The sequence below is a fragment of the Acinonyx jubatus genome, chromosome B2 (genome assembly GCF_027475565.1).
Source record: "Acinonyx jubatus isolate Ajub_Pintada_27869175 chromosome B2, VMU_Ajub_asm_v1.0, whole genome shotgun sequence".
In the NCBI taxonomy this organism is placed as follows: domain Eukaryota; kingdom Metazoa; phylum Chordata; class Mammalia; order Carnivora; family Felidae; genus Acinonyx; species Acinonyx jubatus.
Window position 1 is genome coordinate 75,190,561 of NC_069385.1, and position 24,968 is coordinate 75,215,528.

At 37.5% G+C, this 24,968-nt stretch overlaps 1 protein-coding gene across 4 annotated transcripts in view; it reads left to right on the forward strand.

Annotated features, from left to right (window-relative positions):
- Positions 1–24,968, forward strand: part of CEP162 (centrosomal protein 162) — a 113,720-nt gene that overhangs the window by 2,976 nt on the left and 85,776 nt on the right. For 3 of the 4 annotated variants that reach the window (XM_015066728.3, XM_027057314.2, XM_027057316.2), the window contains exons 3-7: positions 10,120–10,234; positions 13,215–13,361; positions 13,693–13,876; positions 16,323–16,387; positions 22,831–22,946. In XM_015066728.3, the coding sequence (XP_014922214.1) occupies positions 10,120–10,234; positions 13,215–13,361; positions 13,693–13,876; positions 16,323–16,387; positions 22,831–22,946 (627 nt within the window). Of the gene's footprint in view, positions 1–10,119; positions 10,235–13,214; positions 13,362–13,692; positions 13,877–13,946; positions 13,982–16,322; positions 16,388–22,830; positions 22,947–24,968 lie in introns of those variants that run through there. The other variant, XM_053222499.1, reaches the window with a different exon arrangement.

Below are 24,968 nucleotides of genomic sequence, written 5' to 3' on the forward strand. Positions count from 1 at the left end.
TTCAACCAAGACTCAATGCTATCACATACTAAAAGTCTTCCTACATATATAGGTATGACAGGCAGCTTACAAATGGTCCTACTTTGGCTCTTTTACAATGTGTTTTATATATGTTATTCAAGGGATTTCATTTCTCCTACCCAGGGTTGGGTTAAATTGAGGCAGGGAACAATATGTGTGGATTTAATATTCTAACCTATAAAAGGGACCTGGGCATGAGTGGCAATTGGGATTCCAGTGAAATTGCTTTTAGGGTGAACTAAGGTATCCCTGTTCCTATGGACTCGATCGAGGTTTCCGGTGACAAATCCAACAACCAGTTATTGGAAAATGTGAATAAGAGCAATATCTGTCCATGGAAGAGGGATAAATAGAGTAAGAAGTAACAGCGAGAAAAGGTATGCAAGCCTGCTTCAGTCATGTCGGGAAGGTCGTCTTTATCAGATGTCTGCTTTAATTCTTGGAAACTTTACTTGCAGGTCACCAATTGGTATGCAGGTCCAGCCTGGATTTAGTGCTGTCTTTAGATATGACATGTGAATCAGAAGTCTATTTCTTGAAAGTTGGTGGCACAAGGGTTGGTTAACAGTACCTGATAGGGCCCCTCCAGTGAGGTTGAAGAGAGAACTTTTTGATGTGTCTTGTAGTAGACAAAATCTCTGGGTTGTGAGTCGTGGTGCTTAAGGCTTTGTCTCCCGGGAGTAAGCCATGAGGACAGTTTTACTAAAGCATGATTATTCTCAACAGAAGGAATCAGGCCTTTACAATATTGGAGTATATCTCCTTTTATCAGCTGTGGATCAGACGAGGCAGGAGCCAGGTGCATCAGGTGCTCTGTGACTGTCTTAAAGGGTCAGAGTTAATGAGTTACAAAGGGGATGGATCGCAGATTTAGAAAGACCCAATCACAGTGCTTTTGGCCAAGTTAGTTGAAGGGTTTCCACAAATTTTGCTAGTTGAGTCTTAATGGTGCTGTTAGTGCATTGCACTAGCCCAGAGGATTGAAGGCTGTGAGCATAGATAGTGCTCTAGAACCGGCCAAACAGCACAGACCTATTGACAAACTTGACCAGTGAAGTAAATGCCTTGATAACTTTGAAGCTTGAGAAGGCCTCCTTAGGTAGGAATACTCTTTTCTAATAGGATTTTAGCTACAGAAGGGGCCATACCCTCTCTGCAAGGGAAAGCTTCAGTTCAGTGAGAAAACAAACCATGACCAAAACATTTATATTCATGGGAAAGGAGCTGAACTTCGAATGGACTATTGGGCAACTTAAAATGCCAGTGGGTGGTGTGGATGGGTTTCCCAGAGTTGTGTTTTGGACAGGTAGAACAAGCAAAGTAGGCACTTTTGTGGGCTTGTTAATATTTATGTACCAGAATTGATTCATAAAGCCTATCATCTTATTGGGAGAGCAATAATTAATGCTTGTACAATAGTTAGTAAAGAGATTTTAGAGTGTCTGGCAGGACTGGGTTATTATTTGGCTCAAGATAGAGTTCTCTCTTTTTATCAAACCAACAATTACTAGATTTCCAATATAGTTTTTCCCTCTCTGGGGCTAATTTTTGGATATATCTTGTCAGTTTTTCTAGATTATCATTTGAGGCAACATCTCTTAGGACCATGACAGAGGATTGGTTATTGGTTCCTTTAAGAGCAGCGTCTTTAATGGAAACAACAGCAAGGTAGTTTCCTTTGGCTTCCAGGGAGTCAAGTCTGGAATGCACAGGAGCCTTAATAGTAGCCAGGGCAGTTGGCAAAAATTTGACATCTAGTAAATTTAGGACATAAGAGCCATTTTTAATTTTATTCCCATTAGAAGTAAGGAAAGTTGGCTGTTTCTATAATATCCAAAAGTCATGGGCTGCCTGAAGGACATATGGTCAATTTAAATATTTTCAGTTTTACCCTTGGCTAAAGTACAAGTCTGAGTAAGAGCATATAATTCAGCCTGTTGGGTCGAAGTAGCCAAAGGTAAAGGTGCTGCCTTGATGATTTCAAAAGGTGTTGCAATTACATACCCAGGGCAATACCATTTTCATTCTTTAAATAAGACCCATCAGTAAACCATGAAAAATCTGCATTGGTTAGGGTTATCTATTAATTGTCATGGATAGTCAAAAGGTGATCTGTCCACATCAAGTGGTGGTGAGAGGTTTTATCAGAAAGATAAAGAGAGTAGAATAGCAGGGTCAAGGTTATTACAGTGTGGAGGAGTTACTGAGGAGCAGCGAGGAGGATTTCATAGGGGGTGAGATAGCTGGCCAAAAGGTGTTGAGTGTGGTAAGGATTCAGAGGGGCTTTTGCATGGGGCACAAGGGGGGTTAAAGGGGTTCCCATGATTATTTCTTCAGTGGCCTTATCCAAAAGGGCAGGCTCTGAGCCAAGGGGGTTATCCCCGTGCCACAGTGTCTGGTTGTTGGCTATAATATCCCATGGGTTGATGACAGCTTCCATATTTTGGGGTGAGTACTTCAAAGGCATTCCCTTCTCATATGCAAAAAGGAAAAGAGGAGCTGATAATTAGGATGTCCAAGGGCAGAGGCTTTATAAGATTTTCTTTAAGGCCCCAAAGGCTATGTAATTCAGATCTTACCAAATAATAGATTCATATTTGTTGTTTTTAAGTAAGATATACAGGGGTTGGACCATAGGAGAAGTTTGGAGCCCAGTTTTTGACAGTAGTCACCTAGCTGGAGAAAACCACATAATTGTCTCTTAGTTTTAAGTTTCAGGATACCACAAAGCCTATCTCGATCTAAATGAACCCCTATTCCAAGATCAGGTGTCTTAAATATCAAACCTGAGTTTGAGCAAACTGCAGTTTTTCCTTGGAAACTTTATGTCCCTTTAAGGCTAAAAGTTTTAACAGCTACATTCTGTCCTCCTGTGAAGAGGCTTGGGAAAGGGAGCAGAGAGGCAACTCCTCTACATTTTGTAACAAGGTAGGTTCTCCAGAAAATTTTATATCATTTAGTCAGCTTTTAAGGTTTGCAAGAAGTAAGACTTTCTATAAAACCCCAGGGCATTACTATCTAAATGTATAGTCTTCCTTCCCAAGTTAAGGCAGAAAGATACTAATTTATCAACTGGAATACTAAAGAATGCACACAGAGATCAATGACAGTGAAAGTTTGCTTTCAGTAGGACTAGATGCTAGTAGCATATTGGGTTAGGAACAGCAAGGTGCTAAGGGATAATATTTATTGCTGGAGGTCCTGGACAAACCTCCACCCTCAGCCACTGGGTTTTCCTACAGGTAAAATAGGGGTGTTACAAGGACTAGTGCAGGTGATAATGAGTCCCGGGGCCTTATAATCTTCTATTTTGGGCTTGATGCCTTGAAGGGCTTCTTTCTTTATAGGGTATTGATTAATTTGGGGGAGATCTTTTGTGGGGTCTATTTGAGTCTTAGCACGAGGTGCTTTGAGGATTTTACCCATAAGAAGGGTGGTAACTGATCCAATTGGGACAATGGTTAGTGCCCTTAGAATTAGTTCCAATGCTGTCAGAAGTGAAGCAAGTAAAAGATGTTGAAAGGTCACTTGATTCACCAACTTGGCAATCTTGGTTGCTTCTATCAAATTCTAGAATTGCTTACCCCTTTTTGGAAAAAGGAATTCCAGCAAGATACTTTTCTAAGAAATCTCAGCCCAGTAAGTGAATTGGATGAGAGAATTAAGGAAAAAAGGGTGGGTACCTCTTAAAGGACCTACACCAGAGGGAATAGATTTAATTAGAGGTAGGAACCTCACCGTTTAAATGGTTTTGTTCCTCTGAGGCATGGGCTGCTTTATAGTGGTGGGTTGAGCACCGGGAGTGTAGCTCCAGTGGCAGTGAGTACAGATAGAAATTCATTCCCAGTCTGGAGGGTTGTTTCTTTGAGCCAGTTGAGACAGAGAATTGGGACAAGCCCCTTTTGTTCCTCAGAGCCCAGTGTTTGGGGATTAGGAGAACATTGGAAAGAGTGGTTAGAGGGCTGACAGCATCTGGAGCACTTGAGTTTGTAGCAGCCTTTTTTCCAGTGTCCTGTTTTTTTAAAATAATGGCAGGCATCAGGAGGGTTTTGGTTTTGTTTAGGGGCCTACATTTGTTGGAGATGAAAATTAAGGATTTTAGTGGTCTTTTAGTCTAATCATCTAGAATGCGGGTGAACTGCTAAATTAACCAAATCTAGGGCAGATGTAGTTTCCCATTCCATTCTGGTCATTTTAACTGGAAGGGAAAGATCGATTTAGCCGGTTAGTGAACATAGAATTAAAGGCTACCTGAGGGGACTCAACATCTACAGGAAGACCGAAGTTTTCATTCAAAATAACCTGGAGTCATTTGTGATAATAACAGGCTTATCGAATTTTTGTGCACAAGCCTGAATGATGTTCCAATTAACAAGTTTAGGAAAAGCTTTTGCAATTTTTCTGTGAAGACCTCTAGTGAGTGTCCTGCCAAAAGTCAGAGATCTGTTTTTCTAAATCTCTTTCAGGATTTTTCTATCAGGCCAGTTTCATCCAATGTTAGGCCTGGCCCTCACCGACAAGCGTGTGAACTAATTGATATAAATCTGAGAAACTAAGTTGATAAGTTTGAATATGTATGTTAAATTACTCAGCAAATCTCTGAGGATCCTCAGTAACTTTGGCAAAGTCTTCGGCTCTAGCTTGTAGTTCAGCTTTAGTCCAGAGAACATAAGAAACTAGGAGTTTAGCAGTTGGATCCTCAGGGGGCTTAACTTTAAAGGAGGAGGTTCTGCTAGGTTCAGAGGAAGAGAGCAGGGAGAGATAAGGAGGAAAAGGGAAATCCAGAGAGAAGAGTAGAATGAGGAAGGGAAAGGGTATGGAGGGGCTGGGATGCTGCTGCAGGCAAGTAGGAAGATGGCCCCAGAGGAGTGGCCAGAGCACAGGATGACTGCTGTGTGTCTGGAGATGAAGAATCCAGGGAAGGGAAAGAGCACTCAAAAGCCGTTTTGAATTCTCTCAATTGTTTCGTAGCCTTAGTTAATTTAGAAATGGTATTTTGCAAAGGGGTAATTTTAGAGTCAATATGTATGGAAGTCTTTGGGTACTAATTAAAACAGGCATTCCATGCAGTTTGTTTAATTTTAGAGCCATGGTCTTCTAATTTGGTTTTGAGAAAATTAAGTTGGAGGAGATCAAAAGTTCCCCCATGACAGTCATTGAAGTTCTAAATTTAGTTAAGTTGGTCTATTTTGTTATCATTGTGCATGCAGGAGGATCCTAGTTTTTAAATATAAAGCCAGCCAGGATCCCAGGAGGAGGAGGGCTGTCCTGAGAGAGTTTAGAGGATTATGATCCCATTAGTCAATACCAGAAGTTCAGAAAAACATGAGTACTCACCAGATAGGACAAAGCCTTCATAAAAAAGAAAGAATAAAGCTTTTAAATAGATCCTAAATAAAGTCAGAGAACTCAAAATGCAAAGTGAGCAGAGCTTGGAACCAGGAGACACATACTCTCAGACTCCAGGGTCGGGGAGAAAAGAATGAGCTCATTTGGCTCAGTGGGTACAGGCACCTGTTTGCTCACCAGCCTCGTAGTTGTTGAGAGTCTTCTCTGGATCCCACTTCTGATCACCAAGTAATGTTGACCTCAAGGTTAAAACAGCCCGTTATTTTATCATTTATTTGGGAATGGCAAAGGAACTGCAGTTGGGGACATGCAAATGATGGCAAACCCATAAGCAAGACCTGAGATCAAAGGAGAGGGACGTTATTTTCTAGAGAAAAGGAGGAAGTTGGGAGGGGCTGCTTTGAAGGAAAGTCCACTGGCGGAAAACAGGAGTTCAGGACGGTGATGGCTTCTCATTGGCAGGGCTGTTGCTGGGCATGAAGAAAAACCTTCCTTCCTCCCACTGGGGTAGTAGAGTAGGCTTTGTTCTGTTAGGAAATGCAAGATACACTTCTTTTTTTGGAGTCTGCAATTGATGACAGATTGATGGAGTGTGAGAGCTCCCCCTGCTGACTTCCCCATTGTGTTCTAAATGAGGTGTCCTGCATTCAGCTTCACAAGTCTGTCACCACACTCTGTCAACTCTTCCTCCAGAATATATCTGTCATCTTCCTCGTTCTCTCTCCTTTCATCTGCCATCATCCCAATCCATGGTGACATCTTCTCACCTGAGGTACTACAACAGTTCCTATGTACTGTCCCAGCATTCCTTCACCACATTGCAGCCAGTGCCGTCTTTTACGTAAATCAGACTGTTCCTCCTCTTTGTAAAACACTTTATTGGCTTCCCATCACAAATGGAATAAAATCCAAACTCCTTCCCATGGTTTACAGAGCCCTGGATGATTTTGCTCATGTCCTCCTCACTCGCTTTATACCCCTCTTCTCCCTTATTCACTTATGCTACAGTGAATACAGTGAATTCAGTGAATACAGTGAATACAGAGCTTGTGCTCTGTCTCGCCCTGTCTCAAAAATAAATAAACGTTAAATTGTTTTTTATACAGAATTAAAAAAGAATTAACGTTTATTTATTGTTGAGAGAGAGAGAGCAAGAGACAGAGTGAGCAGAGAGGGGCAGAGAGAGACAGGGAGACACAGATTCTGAAGCAGGCTCCAGGCTCTGAGCTGTCAGCACAGAGCCTGATGTTGGGATTGAACTCATGAGCCATGACATCATCACAAGAGCTGAAGTTGGACGCTCAACCAACTGAGCCACCCAGGTGCCCCCAGGAGAGTCACATTTTAAATGATTATACTAACATTCTTGTTCATAAAGGGAGTTTGATATACGATGTAGTAGAAAACCTCAGTTTAATTAACAGGAAAAATAATGCCTACCTTGTAGGATTGTTGTAAGGTTTAAAAACCGCATTTAAGAATTATCCGAATGTAATAGATACTCAGGGTAAGAATCTCACTTCTCATTTGGAAACTGATTTTTTATTTTCAAATATGGGCACATTTTGAAAATTAAGCTTATAGAAAGTGTTTTCACTGTAAAAGATGAAAGCAGTGTAGACCAGTTTTTTTTCCTTTTGCCCTTTATTTGCCATCCCTTCAACACTCTCCCTCCATATCTTTCTCTCATATTCAGTCTCAACCCATAAAAGCTTTTATCTCATGTTGGAGATTTGGGTCATTTTTTAAAGTCTCACTTTTTAATAATAAAAACCATGATTTTAGAGTCATGGTAACTTCTTTAGTCATTTTGCTAAATTGTTCAGTAGATTGTTCAACAATATGGCTTACATATCTTTAGAAGGAGATTGCTAGGACCAGCTTACCAGCTTTTTTTTTTTTCTTTTTACAGATTTATTGAGTTGTCATATACCATACAATTCACCCATTTAAAGTGTACAATTCAGTGGTTTTTAGCCTATTCTCAGCTATGCAGCCATCACCACAATCACTTTTAGAACATTTTTATCCTCAAAAGAAACCCTGTGCCTGTTAGCAGTTACCCCTTCTCCAGCCTTGCGCACCACTATCTACTTTCTGTCTCTGAATATATGCTTATGTTAGACATTTCACAGAAATGGAATCATACAGTATGTGGTCTTTTGTGACTGGCTTTTTCCACTCAACATAATGTTTTAAAGGTTCATTCATGTCGTACATCTTTCAGTACTTCATTCGTTTTTATAGCTCAATGGCATTTCCATTTTTTGGGTTTATCCACATATCAGTTGATGAACATTTGAGTTCTTTCCACTTTTTGGCATTTATAAATAATATTGCTATGAACAATCATGTACAAGTTTTTGTGTGGGTGTGTGTTTTCATTACTGTTGTGTGTATACCTAATAGTGGAAATGGTGGGTCATATGGTAACTCTGTTAAACCTTTTGAGGAATGGCCAGACTGTTTTCTAAACTAGCTGTGCCATTTTATGTTCCCACCAGCCATGTTTTAGTATATAAGGTTTCCAACTTCATATGCTCAGCAGCACAGTTACTCTCTGGGGACTTGCTTTTGTGTATTGTTTTGTTTTTAATGGTAGTAACCTGAAAAGCATTGTGGAAGATTATCAAAAGTGAGAATACCTAGTATATATTAGACAGTAGGGTGAGCACTCTCCATTTCATTTTCTGACCTTTGTCACAAGCCTGCAAGGTCAGTGGTTTTTCAACACATGAATAAACTGAAAAGAGAGGATAATTTTTTCTAAGCAACAGCTAGTATATTTTGAAGTTAAAATTTGAACTCAGATCTGTCTGGCTCCCAAAACCTCTACTCCTTCCATACTCTTAGGTGGCTATGGGGCTTAAGAGGAATAGACCAAGTCTGTGGCAGATTGTCAGAATTTGGTAAACAGCGAGATATGGGGAAGAGAGAGGATGGAACATTTCTAGGTGATGACCAAGTTTAGAGACCGAGTAGAAAGTGATAAAACTAAAATTCAGATAGACTCCTTTTCCTTCCCTTTTCCCCCGCTTCCTACCTGATTGTCAGGTTGTCAGGGAAGACCGTGAGTTCTTTTGGAACACTTTAAAGTTGACACTATTATAAGTCATTGAGATAGAATTGTTTGGTTGGCAGGTGGAAATTTGTGTGTTGTCATCTTGGAAGTAACCTGGCACTTACTAGAGTGAAAGGGCACTCTGGTGCCAGTTGGGGGATTACATAGTGTAATGGAAAGTGGACAGGTGTTATCAGACCTCTGTTTAAATCCTGGGTGTGTAACACTTACTAACAGTAACAACTGGAACAAGTTGCTTAATCTCTCTGAGCTTGTTTCCCCTTCTGTAAATCTTGATTGGATTGCTTAAAGATTGAGATAACCTGGGGATAGGTCCTGATATAGAGCAGGTATGGAATAAACGTTGGTTTCTTCTCCAGGAAAGTTGTGTAGGATGAAGATAAAGGACCAAGAACAGAGTCCTGGGGAAGTCTTGTAAAGAAATGGGCAAAAGAGCCAAGACCTATTAAAATAGACAGGTGGGAGAGGTCACAGAGCTGAAGTATAACTTGGAGGAAGTGATGCTGTGAAATCAAAGGTAGAGACATTCGAGAAGAGTTGGTCACCGGTATCAAGTCCCATGATGTGATCAGGAAAGATGACTAGCAGTGGTCCTTTATTTGTGACATTTAGGAGGCCTTTGGAATTTGGAGGAGAGCTGTTTTGGATGGGAACCAGATTCTAAAGGGTTGAGCAGTGAACTCACGATGCTAGTATGTAAAGGAAAAGTGGTAAAGAGGAGGTAGGAATAAGGATCTTAATCTTGTTTGTTTTGTTTTGCTTTGCCTTTTTAAGAAAAGTGGAGTAGACTTGAATGTTCATTCTTACATTCCACAGTTGTGCGAGGTGCTGTGCTAGGCCCTGGCGAGGCAGAGATGGGCAGGTTTATAACCTGAGGGAAGGAGGGAGTGGAGAGAGAGGAGGGGATGCAGAGACAGAGATAACATGAGATGACCAAGGAAGTAAGGACCTAGAAAGGCAGGAAGTGACCCCTCTGCAGGTTCTCCCAGGAGTGGAGGAAAGAATTTCTTTTCTGAAAGAGGAAAGCAGTGTCTAACAGGTGAGTGTGAATGGTGGAGTGAGGGAAAGGAGGGTGGTTTTTGAGTGAAGGTCTTTATTTTCTCTGTGAAGAGAGAGGGCAGGTTACTGACCACATGGTGGAGGTGGTGGGTCGATTAGGGTTAGAGTAGGGGATTTAGGATCGTAATAAAATTTGGACTTGAAGAGTAGAAAAGGACAATAAAAGTTGATTAAAGTTTATTAATCATTGTGACAAAATGTTGATTTCTCTGGTAAACACCTGAAATTCAGTTCTTCTGGTCTTAGAATTCTGTGTTCTTCTAGAGTGATGCCAGGTAATTTTGCTCAATCATTATTTATTCTTAGACCCTAGAGGATGTCTAGAAGGGGATTGTATCCTTCTCTTTTTCTTTCTGATCAAGTTTCTTGATAAGTTTTATTTCTTTGTTGTTATCATTGATTTTTTTCTGGTTAGTTTACTTGTTTAACTCTGGATATGAAATTGATGTTCAGAGTTGTATATTTGATATTTAAGTTATTTTAGCCACATATCTGAAAATAAGAATGTATACATTATTGCTGAGAAAATTGTTTATGTACAATGAAGAGAAACATTTTTAGTGATGAATCTGGGATTCTTGAAAATCAGTGGCTTATATCCGATTTAGCTTTCAGATGATTCTTTTGAGAATTCAAACAAAACACCTAGACAGCCTGAAAGAGAAGTGAAGAAGAAAGATGCATTGCCATGGTGGATAACTGAAGATGATTTTGAAGATGGTGGTAAATATTGCTGGGTTTTTTATTTCAAATTATTTGACCACAAGGGGTCAGTCAAGACTTTTAATTCTGGGATTTGGTTGTTGTACTATAGGTATTTAAAGAAAATAATACTAGTATTGTGACTTTTTAAAGTTTGAATTACATATTACTTCATTTTATTATGTATTACGCAGTTGAGAATCTATGATGATTCTGCATTATCAGGTTATATTGTTATATTGGGATAATTTATATTCACTCAAATTAAGATGATAAATAACACGGGCATATTTGTGTATTGTCATGTTTCATGGCAGATTGATTTGAGATGATTTAATAAAATGTTCTGACAGTGTATTAATGTCTTTGCACTGGGTAGATTTTAAGAAATCTATAGATTTTGGTATCACAGTCTGTTAATAACAATAGCAAAAAAGTAATTTATTGCCTTGGTAAAGAACTCATTGTTGATCCTATCTGACATATATGTATAGCTTTCCCAGAACTAGTCCTAGTCACATCTTTACAAATGGAAAACTACTCTCTGGCACCTGTGCTTTGGTGTACATGCTATATAGGAAACTGCCATTATCCATAAGGAACCCCAGACCATGTCTGTTAACCTATGTTCAAACTATTTGTGGATCTTTAAGCACCATTTTGTAAACTTGCAGGATTTCTGTATCCCTGGAGGAAAATTTGCCCTGTAGCTTTTGTTTTTTCCCCATGCAATTAAGCCCAGATTCCTTAATGTGACAGCTAAGGCTCGGTATCATCTGACTAGGACCCTCCTTTCTAGCTTTCTGTGCTCCAGCTATACTTACTCCCTATCTCCTGGAAACATCATTGACTATGCCTCTGTGCATTAGCTCATGCTTGCTCACCACAAGGCTGCCTTTGCTCTCATCCTTCTTGTCTAGTAAAGCTTGACGTTACCTCCTTCCAATCCTTTCCTAGCTCTTCTAGATCCCTTTTCAACATAATTATTTTCTCCTTTGTTTTGATTTCAAAACATAGCAACAGCACTTACACATTGTGTTGATAGTTATAACCCATAGGGCTACTCCTGAGGTTGTGAGCTTTGTGAAGGCGGGAAACACTTCTTTTTGTTTGTATCCCCTGACCCTTAACAGTAAGTAATAAATGTGTTTAATAAATGTTAGAGTGAATTTGATAGTCATTTCTCTGTTCTTAAAATTGTAAATAAGGAATTGCCTTACTGAAAAATACAGTGCATTTTTTCAGAAGTCCCCCAACCATGTAACAATGCTAAAGTTTGCATGCAAAGAATTCTTTTTTAGAATTTTCCCCCCATTGGTGCTTGGAAAGGATATTTATTATATGATGAAGTACTATTGGAATTGTTTACGAAGATTTGAGACTTAATTAGCATTAAAGTCTCTTTTCTAGAAAGTCATGAATTAGAGATAGAATGTGCATACTCATCCTAAAGGAGAAGAATAGGTCCTAGACCAACACTGGAATGTAACCTGGCAAAGTTATTAATTTTTAAAAAAGAATTTATCAATCAGAAGTGGATTTGATTAGTAAAAGATGCAAATAAGGATACTTAAGCAAACTTTGACAACATCTGTTTGAACACAGAGGAGAGGGTTTTTCTACCCAAGGACGTAACCTGGTCCCTGGTTCAATCACAAACATTTATTGAGTTCATGGTATATTATGCATACCAGACACTAGTATACAGACAGGGTATGAGTCCTGCCATCAAGAGTGTAGAAGCATCACAGCGGGGAGGTAAACAGCCTCAGGAGGAGAGGAATGCATTACCAAATTTGGATAGGCATCAGTAAACATCAACATTTAGCTACTTCAACCTTAGAATTTTTCTTTCAGCTGCCATAAGGATAAATGTTCTGCCTAGAGGATGAAACAGTCTAATCCTTCTACAGGTTATACTCTTCACTATGAATGATTGAATGGATCTGGGTTTTGGTTATTAGTTTCTTGTAAGCTCAGTTAGTCTGGTCATATCCCTGAGTCCAGCTTCAGAGCCAGGGTGAGACTCTACAGACACCACAACAGCACCCCAACCTGTGGCATGCGCTTTTTCATTGGAAGTGTCTATAGGTATGTCTTTTGATACTCCGCAACCGTAGAAGTTATTATTTGATGTATAAAACCATTATTTAATACACAGAGCCATGAGAAATAGATGCTGAATCCTTTCCAAGAGGACACTAATTAAGATACTGAAGGCAGAATTTGTGACTTATTAAGACTTCCTTCTAAGCAAAAGTGGTATTCTAATCTTAATATTTATACCACACAATGTAATTATTTAACTTTTCCATATTTCAGGTTTTTTTTTACAACAAATGTATGCTATTATGATAAATGTTGATATTGCATAACTTTTTCAGTGTTTTCTAATGTTTTTGGAATAAAGAGCGAAACCCTACTTTGGGCTATGAGTACCAGCCTGGTCTGTCTGACCCATCGATCCTGCTCTGGGCTTATTTCCACCTGGACTCACCCTCACAATCTAGATCCAACCTTACTGGCCTTTTTGTGTCTTCCAGTGTGGCCTGCCCCTCCTGTTGCTGACCCTTTCTTTGTACCTTTCCTTCTTCCTACTCAGAATGGTCTCCCCTTTCTCGTTCACCTAGTTGTTTCTTACTCTTCCTTCACATAAAGCAGAAGATATCCTTACAGTGGCATGGTATACTGTATTAAATAGTTGTGCTTTCAAGTAATTTTTAAAGTTTGTTTCATTATGTATAAACTTTTGAAATTATTTCATAAGATACACTGCAAATAAATAGTACTGTAATTTTTCTTTGAATTTTATGTTTGATGGATTTTTATTAAATGGTGTTGGATTTTTATCAAATGGACCAGATTTATTTTATAGCTACTATCCACAATATTAGTATAACAGAAAAAAAAGTTAGTGTAACAATATCACTGGGTAATACATTGTGGTCAGAACAGTTTTGTGAACATAAATATCGAACTGTATCTTAAATCCCACCCCTAGGACAGCTTGGAACAAATGTAAGCTATGTGAAAGCTAAGAAGACTTCTCAGCCTATTATGGGAATAGAAGAAGAGTGTCCTGAAAGGATTCAGTTTCTTCAGAGCAGTGGAACCTCTATCTTAAGTATTGACAGCTTAGAAACAAATGGTAAGAAATATGAGGGATACAAATTGACAGGTTAATTACTATGCCTATAATTAAAATTTTTATAAAAATTAAATTGTATCTTCTAGCCTCCTTTACTGAAGTGTGTAGACATACTTAATACCTTCCTGGAAGGTTTAGAATTATATCTCGAGAGAAACCTTACAATGTTACATATTGATTATGAATAGTAAATCTGTATTTGGTGGATAAGAGATACAGTATTTTTTAAGTTTTTAAAGTTTTATTAAGGACATCAATAAATGCACCATTAAAATTAATTTTGTCAAAATTCTGCATGTTAATAAAAATATATTCATTCTTTTCCATTTAGAGATCATAGTTTCTGAACTCAATCATAGTGTTCTTGGATTGGGATTGGACACATTAGAGGAACAAGAGGAAAAGGAGCAATTTTTTGCCAGGCTTGAGGAAGGCTTAACATCTTCCATTGATTATTCAAGATTAAATAAGGAATTGGATTCTAATGACTCCACACAATTTAAAGCTTTACATAGGTAATATATATACAATATCAACTATCATTAAATGATTTTTATGTTTTTCCATATTTTTGGAAGGCTGGTATATGCATGGACTTAAATGGATAAACATTATAACAGGTACATGTTAAATCTTATTTTATCTCTTTTTTCTCTGTTCATTTTTTTTTGGTCACGGTTTCTCTTATATATGAATGAAATATGTTAATTTGTGTTTGAAAGCCCACTCTGCATCCAGCTATGTGAAATGTCATGCCTGAGATGCTACTGAGACTAATGGCACACTGCAAAAAGACCTTACTAGGAAAGTAATTTATTTATTATTATTTTTTTTAAGTTTATTTATTTTGAGAGAGAGAGAAAGAGAGCACATGCACATAAGCAGGAGAGGGGCAGAGAGAGAGGGAGAGAGCGGATCCCAAGCAGGCTCCACAGTGTCAGTGTGGAGCCTGATGCGGGACTTGAACTCACAAACTGTGGAATCATGACCTGAGCTGAGATCAAGAGTCGGATGCTTAACAGACTGAGTCACCCAGGTGCCCCATAAAAGTAATTTATTAAGCAATTTTCCACAGATAAGGTAAATAAGAAAGTTCAGATAGCTGTTATAAACTCAGAGAAAATAGGGACAGAAAAGAAAGGAGGAACCAGGGAGTAAAAGATAGGTTTTGTTTCTGTCCTTTGTGTGTGGTTGGCCCTGATGATTATCAGGAAACTTCATTTATCCTGGAAATCCTGCTAGCTGACTGAGCTGGTCATCTGTAAATAGAGCCGACCTTTGACCTTTTAAAATTATAAATGGAAGTCATATCACATCTTCAAGGTTTTAAGAACACCAACTATAATTAAGACTGAGGAGAATCATAACCTTTGGTTATTGGAGTACCTGGTCTTATGATGCTTAGTTTCTCACAGACCAGGGGTAAAGCAGTATAGTGACTGTCACGAACTGTATAGAGTTTGAGATTTTTACCCTACTTATAAACTAACAAATTAGCTGGTCAGTTTTATGGATGCTGAGTATAGACATGGTTTCCTGGGTCAGAAGCAAAGGACTTTATTTCTCACAACAAAAGTCCAGTCTACATCTGACATTTATTTGCCTCAGTTCCCCCATGCTCCACATGGCCTGCAGAGGCAACATGGAGAGTCCATAATGGCTCTCTGCATGGATGGTGGGTTGCTTTACAGGAAGAGATCACTGAGATTGGGGAATCTATTGCTTTTATAGTAAGAGGAAACAAGCCTGCTCCTTTTCTGGGAGGAGATACTGCCTCATCTCTCAAGGTTGCTTGATGCACACCCAATCCTGGGAAATGACCTGGGAATGAGGGGTTTGTGCCTTTGTTTCTTGGTGTACCCCACAAGAACATGCAAGGACACTCAGGGCCCATGCTGATTGCCTCTCCCAACAGTGACAGCACAGATTAAGCATACACAGGATCATTGGCCACAGGTTTTTGCACCTTTGCAATATTTCTTAGCTTGTTTTATTTCTTAACATTATTCCTAACTACTGATATTTCTGTTCTAGAATAGGCCAGTTAGTGTGCTAAATAGCATTGAGTACACAATAGTGTTTGCTGCTGTTATTATTACTACAGTTTTATAGCTTCTTGGATTTGTTGATCTCACTAAAGAGAGGGTTCATGGACTGAAAAAAGTAGAAGGGAGTCCTTGCTTTGAAAGAAGACAGTATATGAACTAAAAGTATACTCAATTTATTTAAAACTTGCTCAAGTTCCTTTGTCACTTTGCTGAGATTTTATAGGTTTAGGCCTCATATTCAGCCTCCATTTCATGATTAAATTGCTTGTTAACATGTAAATGCTGAACCTGGCATTCTTTTCCGGCCTCTATGTAGACTTCACTGGTTCTCATAACTTATAGTCAGTTTCTTTTTTTTTCTTTTGTTAAATGTTCACTTATTTTTGAGAGAGAGAGAGAGACAGACAGAGTGTGAGTGGGAAAGGGACAGAGAGGGAGGGAGACACAGAATCCTAAGTAGGCTCCAGACTCTGAGCTGTCAGCACGGAGCCCAACACAGGGCTCAAACCCACAAACCGCGAGATCATGACCTGAGCCGAAGTCGGATGCTTAACCAACTGAGCCACCCAGGCACCCCCGTGGTCAGTTTCTAATCTTTAGTTTATAAAGGATATCTGAGCCCTGAGACATGTAAAGACACACATTTATGTGTAAAATTGTGTGTATTCGTGTATAAAGTTAAAAAATACGGCATTTTTTCTCTTTGCGTTGATAGCGACAGTCTTAGGCTTTAAGGATTCTTTCTTTTCAAAACATTTTCTTTATAGCTCCTAAATTTTTAGTTTTTGATAGAATAAGAGTACTTGAGAAGAAAATATATGTTAGGGATTTTTAAAAAATATACATGAAAGATTGCATGGGAACCTATTATTAACATGTAATACTAAATTAGGTAATTTTTTTTTTTTTTTAGTAGTCAAGCTAATGTAGAACTAACTGAAGATAAACATGAGAATGAATCGAAACATGAACTAGCAGGTAATTTTATTGGTTTTAAAATTTACAATATTTGTAAAGGTAGTATAACTTTTAATAAAGACATTGATAGAAAAATAATTAAAAGGAAAATGGTATCTTGGAAAGAGCTTTGAATGGGTAGAGTGAACTGCCTATGTTACAATCTGAGCTACTAAGAAATTGTTGAAAGTGCACTATTGCCTCATTTGTTGGGAGTGGGTGGTGGACCAATTAGGAAGATAGAAAAAGGACCATGGGAATCTGTGGAGCCAGGACCAGTATCTCTAAAGTGTGGCTCTTCAGGTATTTCTTTTTATCCTTTGACTTTTAATGTGTCTTTGTCTTTGTTTTTATATTTAAAATGATTTTCTCATGGATTGTATATAGCTGGATTTTACTTTTCTATCTAATAATCTGACAGTTTCTGACTTCTGACTGACATGTTTCTACCCTTTATAAAAGTAAATTCATTGGTATGGTTGTTTACTGTTCTGCCATTTGTTTGTTTTGTTGCTTTTGTCCTGTAGTCTCTTGGATTGAGTACTGATAGCATTCCATTTTATCCCTTGTTTTGGCTTGTTAGTTATACTTCTTTGCTGTATTTTTTTTTTTAGTTTTTCTTTTAAATTTTTTAAAGTATTATTAATTTATTTTGAGAGAGACAGCGTGAGCAGGGGAGGGGTAGAGAGAGAGGGAGACGGAATCTCAAGCAGGTTCCACGCTGTCAGCTCAGAGCCCGACACAGGGCTCAAACTCACGAAACCATGAGATTATGACCTGAGCTGAAACTGAGAGTCGGACATTCAACCGACTGAGCCACCTAGGTGCCCCATTTTCTTCTTAGTTTTTCTATGATTCACAGTGTGCATCTTTATCTTATTAAAGAAAGTACATTCAAATAACATTATACCAATTAAGTGAGTCTTAAAAACAGTAAACTCCCTCCCAACCTTTTTGGTATTTTTGTCATATATTTTTCTTCTATATGTTAAAACTCCATGATACATTATTATTATTATTATTATTATTATTATTATTTGTAACTGTCTATTTAAAAAATTTTTCAGGAAGATAAAAAATGTATATACATGTAAAAACATTTATCCACTTAGTTATCATTCCTAGTTTTTTGTATTCTTTTGCATAGATTTGAGGACTTTATATTTCTTATTTAAAATGGATTTTTAAAAATTAATTTTTAAATTGAAGCATAATTGATATATAAGATTATTTTCAGGCATACAACATAATTATTTGATACATTGTGAAATGATCACCATAGCAAGTCTAGTTAATATCTATCACTAGCACAAAACATTTTTTTTCTTGAGATAAGAACTTTTAAGATTGATTATCTTAGTAACTTTCAAATACAGTTGAACCTTGCACAACATAGGGGTTAGGGATGCTGACCCCCTGCACAGTCAGAAATCTGTGTGTAACTTTTGGCTCCCTAGAAGAAACTTTACTGTTAGCCTCCTGTTGATTGGAAGCCTTAATGAGAACCACAACAGTTGATTAACATATATTTTGTATGCTATGTGTATTATATACTGTATTTTTAAAGTTAGCTGGAGGAAAGAAAATGTTATTAAGAAAGTTGTAAGGAAGAGAAAATACATTTACAGTACTATACTGGAAAAATATCCTCATGTAAGTGGAGCCAGTTGTAGTTTAAACCCATGTTCAAGAGTCAGCTGTGGTAACTACCTAGTATTTTGAGTTTCTATGTAGTAATTTTTTTCAGCATGAAGAACCTGGGTCTACTAGGAAAAACTTCTGGAGTTTTGTTTTCTGTGATCACTTTAGCAATTTCATTTTGTCTTATGGTATTAGTTCTCATGAGAAGTCAATGATAATTCCTATTATGATTAAGGTATATTGGGTCTTTTTTTTTTTTTCAAGATTTTCTCTTTAGCCTGGTTTTGAGGCAGTTTGATAATGTATCTTGGTGTGCTGTTCTTGTATTTATCCTCTTTCGAGGTGGTTGAGCATCATTGATCTATGGATTTGTACTTTTTTTTTTAATTTTTTTTTTAGTGTTTATTTATTTTTGACGGAGAGAGAGAGACACAGCATGAGCGGGGGAGGGGCAGAGAGAGAGGGAGACACAGTATCCAAAGCAGACTCCGGGCTCTGAGCTGTCAGCACAGAGCCCGACGTGAGGCTTGAACTCACAGACCTCGAGATCATGACCTGAGCTGAAGTCGGACGCTCAGCTGACTGAGCCACCCAGGGGCCTTTATGGATTTATACTTTCCGTCATAATTAAAAAAAATGTTTTGTCCATGGGGTGCCTGGATGGCTCCATTGGTTAAGCATCTGGCTCTTGATTTCAGCTCAGGTCATGATCCAGGGTTGTGGGATCAAGCCTCATGTCCAGCTCTGCTCTAAGCATAGAGCTTGCTTGAGAATCTCTCTCTCTTTCTGTCTCTCTCTCTCTCTGTCTCTCTGTGTCTGTCTCTCTCTCTCTCCCTCTCCCTCTCCCTCTCCCTCCCTCCCTCCTCCCCCACTTTGTCTCTCTCTCTCTCTCTCTCTCTCTCTCTCTCAAAAAAATAAAACATTTTTTAAATTGTTTTGCCCATTAATTCTTCAAATATTATTTCTGTCATCCCCTACCCTCTGACTTCAATTATAATTATGTGAAATGACTAAATTTTGCCCCACTGGTAACTAAGACTTTCATTTTTTAAAGTTTTTTTCCTCTCTGTTCTTCAGTTTTTATTACTGTGTCTTCAGGTTCACTGATTTTTTTTCTTCTTTCTTTTGATCTTTTGTTAATTCATTGAATCTTATATTTTTTTTCTTTCAGTCTAGAAGTTCAATCTAAAAGTTTTAGGTCTTTTTAAAAAAATTTCTTCAGTATCTTTTCTCATGTTCATTTTTTCAAGTTCGTAGCATTAAGCATATTCTGCTGATCCCAGTGTTTGTGCATTTGTAGGTCTCTTTCTATTGACTGCTGCTTCTCCTAGTTACGGTCACATTTTCCTCCTTGTAAGTCTTAGTGATTTTTTTATTGGGTGTTGGATATTGCAGACTTTTACATTGTTGAGTGTCTGCATTTTGTTTTCTTCTTATAAAGAGTGTTGAGCTTTGTTCTGGCAGATAACTGATTTTGCTAGCTTGATCCTTTCAAGGCTTTTCTTATGCTTTATTAGAGGAAGTCTAGAGTAGACTTCCACAGTACAGTTTGACACTAGGGATAAGGCACAGCCTTTTTGAGGTTCCTACTGAATGACCCTATTAAACAATGAGGATTTTTTCCACTTCAGCTGGGTAGAGTTCCAGAGTCTCACTACCCCTTGTGAGCTCTGTGAATTTTCCAGCCTGTAGCTTTTCAGTTACTCAAACTATACAAATATGACTTAATATTTAGGAAAGACTCAAGGAGACCTCATGCAGATCTTTAGAGCTCTGTTTCTACATAGGTATTTCCTCTGTTACTGCCCTACAACTTCCGATTGCCCAGCTTTTCTGCTCTTATCTCTGTCACCTTAGCACAGTGAGACTGTCCTGATCTTCCCCTCCCTGCTTAACATTCATGAATGTATGTACCTTCAAGTTCCATAGGGCTCACCTCACTTGTTTTTCTTTTCTTAGGAATCATATTTTTGTGCTGCCAGTTGTCCAATGTCTGTAAATAGTTGTTTCATATATTTAGTCCAATTTACTCATTGTTTACAAAGTTCTTGAAATCCAGGATAGTAGAGGAGAAAGTCCTGTAAGTTGCATCGTATTCAAATTAAAATTTTCAGGGAAATTTTCCCACAAAGAATGAAAATGTCTACAAAATCTATCATTCAGATCTTATACATTGACTATTATTTATTTTATCTGAATTTTAAAACACTTCTTCTACTTATGCAAATAATATTTTCAAAGTTGCAAAGTTAGGGAATATAATAATAGAAATAGTACCTTGAATGTATAACATCTTTGTCTCAAAAAGGTTAGAACACTACAAATGAATGTTCTCATTGTTTTCCAAACAATATGGAAGAGCCAGCATATTATTATCTCTGGGATTTCTCATATGAAAACTACCTTCTCAATGTGGTTTTACTCTTTCATTTTTATATAAACTTAATTTGCCTTATTGTTTCTGAAATCTCTGATATGCTGTTTTATTTCCACTTATTTCTCATCTGTTGTCATCTCTGTATCTACCAATGATTTTTCCTTAGTTTACTCATGACAAATTCCTGGAGAAGGGATTGGTTATTTATATGTTATAGTATTTGCCTGTAGATGATTCAGTTACAAAATGCAACTAACAAAATGTAATTTTGAAAAATGCACATTAGCACTTTTTCCAATCCAAAATAACATTTGGCCTTACTAACTTTTGATTCAGATTAAATGCAACACTAGCTATAATAATGCTAACAAAGATAATTATTACTAAATGTAATAGCTAACACTTTTAAATAGGGCATATGATATACCAGCCACTCTTCTAAACACTTTAACTCTTAATCTTCTCAGCAACCATTTGAGATAAGTGCTATTAGCATCCTCACTTTACAGATGGGGAAAATGAGGCAAAGAGGATTTGTGACCTGCCAATGATTCTATACTATAAGTAGTAGAACCAGGAATTAAATCCAAGCCTTCTGGCTCCTGGTCATGCTCCTTTTTTTTTTTTTTTTTTAAAGACTTTATTTTTAAGTAACCTCTATACACAATGTGGGGCTTGAATTTACAACCCGGAGATTAAGAGTTGCATGTTTTACCAACTTGAGCCAGCCAGGTGCCCCTCCTGGTTATGCTCTTAAGTGCTATGGTATACTATCTAAACTGTTTCGCATACTGCCTCTTTGTAGTCAAACAAACACTATTTTCCTTCCGTTGAAATCGATTTCAAGTAGTTCTCAAATCCCACATAGTTGTTTAAGTTCATTGTCATACCCTCCCATATTTTCTTTCCCATGTAGAATATTAGAATTTTAATCATGTTACACTGGTTCTAGAATCTAGAAGTATGTCTAATACAAAGTAATTTCTTGATAGCTGTTTTGTGAATTATGTCTACTAATATTTAGAAAATAACTGTTTTGCAAATTTAATTATGTCTGCTAATATTTAGAAAATCTCAGTGTTCTTTCTTATATGGGAGAGAAACAAAGGTCAGCTTCTCAGCCTCAGAATATAGATAATTGATGTAATTAACCAACTAAGCTAGTTTATTTACCTAATGTACTGTACCCACTTTGTATTCTTATGAACTAATAAAACAGAGATGTTTACCTTCAGAAACATCTCTGTTTAACTTCTAAGCCCTCTCAAATTAATTTCCAGATTTTCGTTATTAATTAAACTCAAGTTTTCCTCTCCATTCTAAAAGGCAGCCATTCCAGAAGCAGACTCTCTAGTACCACATACAGTCTTTCATTCATCAGGCCATCTTGTTTCTGAATGTTATCTAATTTTTGAAATACAGTTAAGGTCATGTTTATTTCTGGAATGATGGTTTCCACTCTGAAAAGATCACAGATCTCAGTCATTCCTTTAAGGGCAATAAACAAGTTAAAAATTGGGGAAGTGGGGCACCTGGGTGGCTCAGTCGGTTAAGCATCTGATTTCAGCTCAGGTCATGATCTCACAGTTTGTGGGTTTGAGCCCCGTATCAGGCTCTGTGCTGACAGCTCAGAGCCTGGAGCCTGCTTCAGATTCTGTGTCTCCCTGTCTCTGCTCCTCCCCCACTCACATTCTCTCTCTCTCTCTCTCTCTCTCTCTCTCTCTCAAAAATAAATGTTAAAAAAATTGTTTTTAATTGGTGAAGAAATCCTGGCCAGATAGTCCCTTCCACACCTTCTCCAGAAGTAGTCTAATGGCATCATGTTAAGGTGGACACACCTTTCCCTTCTGGTGTAAAATAACTGAGATATGATTTGGGACATTAGCTGAGAAGTGCCCAGGATTGGGAAATGTTAGGTCATGTAGAGCTAGTATTTACCCAAGGGAAGGGCTAGAGATAGACTTTTCATAGGTACTGTTTCAGGCTTACATTGGAAATAACCTACACAGACAAAAAAAAAAAAAAAAAAATCAAAAAAATAAGCAAATTTAACAATTGTGTTTAACAACATCAAGATTTCAAAAAAGCACTGCCTTTTATAAGTAGGGTATTTGAGACTTTGTCTTTAGTGTTAAACTTTGTTTTAAAGATATAAAAATTTTTGGACAGTTCTAGAAATTTTTAGTCTGTTAATAATTTAAAAGATTAAAATTTAAAACTCTTATAACTATTTGAAAGTACAAGATGACAAAATAAACTTAAGTCTACGGATTGAATTCTGATTAAATCTTTGCAAAAAAAAATGTTCTCTAGAGATATCTTTATGTAAATATTTCAGCAAATTATTCTTATGCAGTCTCCTTTCTTTGGAACTCAGCAGTCTTTTATTGGAATATGACTTTTTTAACAGTGTGATTCTTCTATCTTTTTAAATTATTTTTTTCAGAAAATTACAGTGATGATTTTGAAGATGAGGAGGATATTGATGCACCTTTGACCACTAAAGAAGAGACTAATTCCAAAGAAAATCCCAAATCTGAAAAAATACATGTACCCAAACAGGTGATACATCAATTATATATTTGACAGTTTTGAAATTTCTTTCATCACCTTAGCTGACTGTCACTATATGGAGAGCTCAAAATACAAAGTTCTTTATTGTCTTTCTCATTGTTATAAAGCTATAGGTCTCTTAACACTCAGACATTTTCTTAATTTAGGATGTCAATCAATAAATTTGGCAATTGATTTTCTTTCTTTTTTTAAAACTTTTTAACATTTATTATTTATTTTTGAGAGACAAAGAGAGACAAAACATGAGCAGGGGAGGGACAGAGAGAGAGAAGGAGACACAGAATTTGAAGCAGGCTGTAGGCTCTGAGCTGTCAGCACAGAGCCCGATGCAGGGCTTGAACCTACAAACTGCGAGATCATGACCTGAGCCGAAGTCAGATGCTCAGCTGACTGAGCCACCCAGGTGCCCCTGGCAATTGATTTTCTAAAGGATCTCTTTTGGCAAGTAATTTCCTTAAGCTTTAAAAATTAAAATTTTAATTGAAATCTCAAATCTAATTTTTAAACAGGTATATTAAGCTACACTTTCTTTGGTAGATCTTGTCTTTGTGAAATACAAAAAACATCCCTCCTCAGTATTTATGCTAGCAGTGACATTACTGTCTGAAACTTATTAGACTAAGATCATGAATTAATTCATTACTTCATTCATATTCAGTGTTGCTATACTCTAGATCTCTTCTTAGTTCTTAGCAAGATTGGCTAAGGATATTACTACATAATGTCTGCCATATAGAACTCTCTGAAGCTACTTATATTAACAAGTTGGATAATTACTATTTGTTACGTTAGTCTTTTTTTTTTTTTAAATGTTCATTTATTTTTGAGACAGAGACAGAGCATGAATGGGGGAGGGTCAAAGAGAGAGAGGGAGACACAGGATCTGAAACAGGCTCCAGGCAGGCTCTGAGCTGTCAGCACAGAGCCCGACACGGGGCTCGAACTCACGAACCGCGAGTTCATGACCTGAGCCGATGTTGGACACCCAACCAAGCCACCCAGGCGCCCTATTATGTTAGTCTTGATCTATATAGTCAGGTCTCTTTGGGGACTGCATGTTAGGATTACATGTTTTAAACATGTGTGAAACCATAGACTGTCTAAACAGAAGCAAGAAATACTTTCCAGGTATCAATAGATACTCTCATTTTAAATATACCTGGTGCTTTGTCACTAGTTGTCTCTATATCACTCAGTTTAGTGGGGAAAATAAGAAGACCTCTAGAAATACATGAAGATTAATGTGATCTGCTGGCTTTCCTTAGAAGCTTACTAGCATTTATATTTAGAATATGGCAATTTAAATATTTTATGAAAAATAAGTCAGTAGAAGACACAGTGGTTTGATATATTAAGAAAATATAGGGGTGCCTGGATGGCTCATTCAGTTGAGCATCCGACTCTTGGTTTTGGCTCAGGTCGTGATCCCAGGGTTGTGGGATTGAACCCCACGTCAGGCTCCACGCTGAGGGTGGCCAGGCTTGAGATTCCCTCTCTCTGTCTACCCCCTCCCCTGCTCAGGCATGCACTCTCTCTCTCTTAAAAAAAAAAAAGAAAAAAGAAAATATAGGCCTGCATAAAAATGTGTCAGTGTAGAAGGAATTAAAGCTCTGTTATTATGGAATAATGAATCCTACATGTTGCCTATCCAAGTGGAGAATGTAGGTGACACTAATTATAAAACTTACTCTAACGGAACTTATAATTTTGATAAATTTCAATTATCTTGCCATTTGGTGGCCTGCCTTTTTGAAAATTTTGTCTCAAAATGTAACTGAAACAGACTACAAATTATAGTTGATCATTAATTTTGAAAAGAAGAGAAGTGATTGATGATGTTATAATAGCAAGAATCTTATATAAAGTATCCATGTTATCTTGGAGTTCAAAAAATAGAATTTCTAAGCAAGGTGAATGAGCAGATGGCATCAAGATTCTTTAAACAAGGCTTATAAAGGCCTAAATTAATTGGTAATTGCTCCAGTCCTGAAGTTCTTTCATAGCTATGTT